The following is a 949-nucleotide window of genomic DNA, read 5'->3' on the forward strand; positions in this document are numbered from 1 at the left end:
GAGAGCGAGCCATAGACTGGGGGGAGGTGGGGGGCGAAAGAGAGCGCGAGCGAGGTAGCGCGAGCAGGCTGGCTCTCAGACTTCTCATCTCCATACAGTCAGAGTGAACTGCGGGGGCAGACGGAGTGGATTGCTGCAGTCCTCGACAGCGGAAAGAGCCTCAAATAAGGATTTTTTATCGAGCTGTATCGACTCACAACTCCCGCTTTTGTTCCATTTTCGCCTACTTCGTTTTGGAATTCGACAAACGGAACTTTTCCCTTCTCTGGAGTTTGGAGAGACGCTTTTTTCAGATATGGACAGTCGGCGACCCGCTGCAGGGAGCGACTGGCCGATGTTCGCTCAGTAGTCACGGGAATAAAACTGTAAACTCGCCGTCTGGGACTTTTCACTGGATGTTTGATGAAGTGCTTAGCTATTTCGGTCAGTTCTGGGACACCGTGGATTTACCAGGTTCAGGAACGGATAGATACACGCGATTCCCGGTCGACGACAAGAAGGATTTACGCTTCTAAAGTTGCAGGAAAAACATGGAGACTGTAAGTCGGCAGAGCTTCCAGCCTCATCCGGGACTGCAACAAACTCTCAAGCAGTTTCACCTCAGCTCTATGAGCTCTCTGGGCGGACCGGCGGCTTTCTCTGCCCGGTGGCAACATGAGCTCCTCTTCAAGAAGGACGGTAAGGAGCCCGAGCCGGTCCTGCAGCATCTGCCGCCGCCGGTAATGCCGGGCCCACTGTTCATCCCGTCGGACCGCTCCACGGAGAGGTGCGAGACGGTGCTGGAGGGCGAGACCATCTCTTGCTTTGTGGTCGGCGGGGAGAAGCGGCTGTGCCTGCCGCAGATCCTCAACACGGTGCTGCGGGACTTCAGCCTGCAGCAGATCAACTCCGTGTGCGACGAGCTGCACATCTACTGCTCCCGGTGCACGGCGGACCAGCTGGAGATCCT

At 56.5% G+C, this 949-nt stretch overlaps 1 protein-coding gene across 1 annotated transcript in view; it reads left to right on the top strand.

Annotated features, from left to right (window-relative positions):
* Positions 1 to 52: 52 nt before the first annotated feature.
* Positions 53 to 949, top strand: part of skia (v-ski avian sarcoma viral oncogene homolog a) — a gene marked incomplete in the record, with an annotated part of 69773 nt that continues 68876 nt past the window's right edge. The window contains 1 exon segment of the mRNA XM_035656199.1: positions 53 to 949. Within this exon segment, the coding sequence (XP_035512092.1) occupies positions 531 to 949 (419 nt within the window).

The sequence above is a fragment of the Morone saxatilis genome, unplaced genomic scaffold, assembly GCF_004916995.1.
Source record: "Morone saxatilis isolate NCDOM2014 unplaced genomic scaffold, NCSU_SB_2.0 Contig15, whole genome shotgun sequence".
Taxonomy (NCBI): domain Eukaryota; kingdom Metazoa; phylum Chordata; class Actinopteri; family Moronidae; genus Morone; species Morone saxatilis.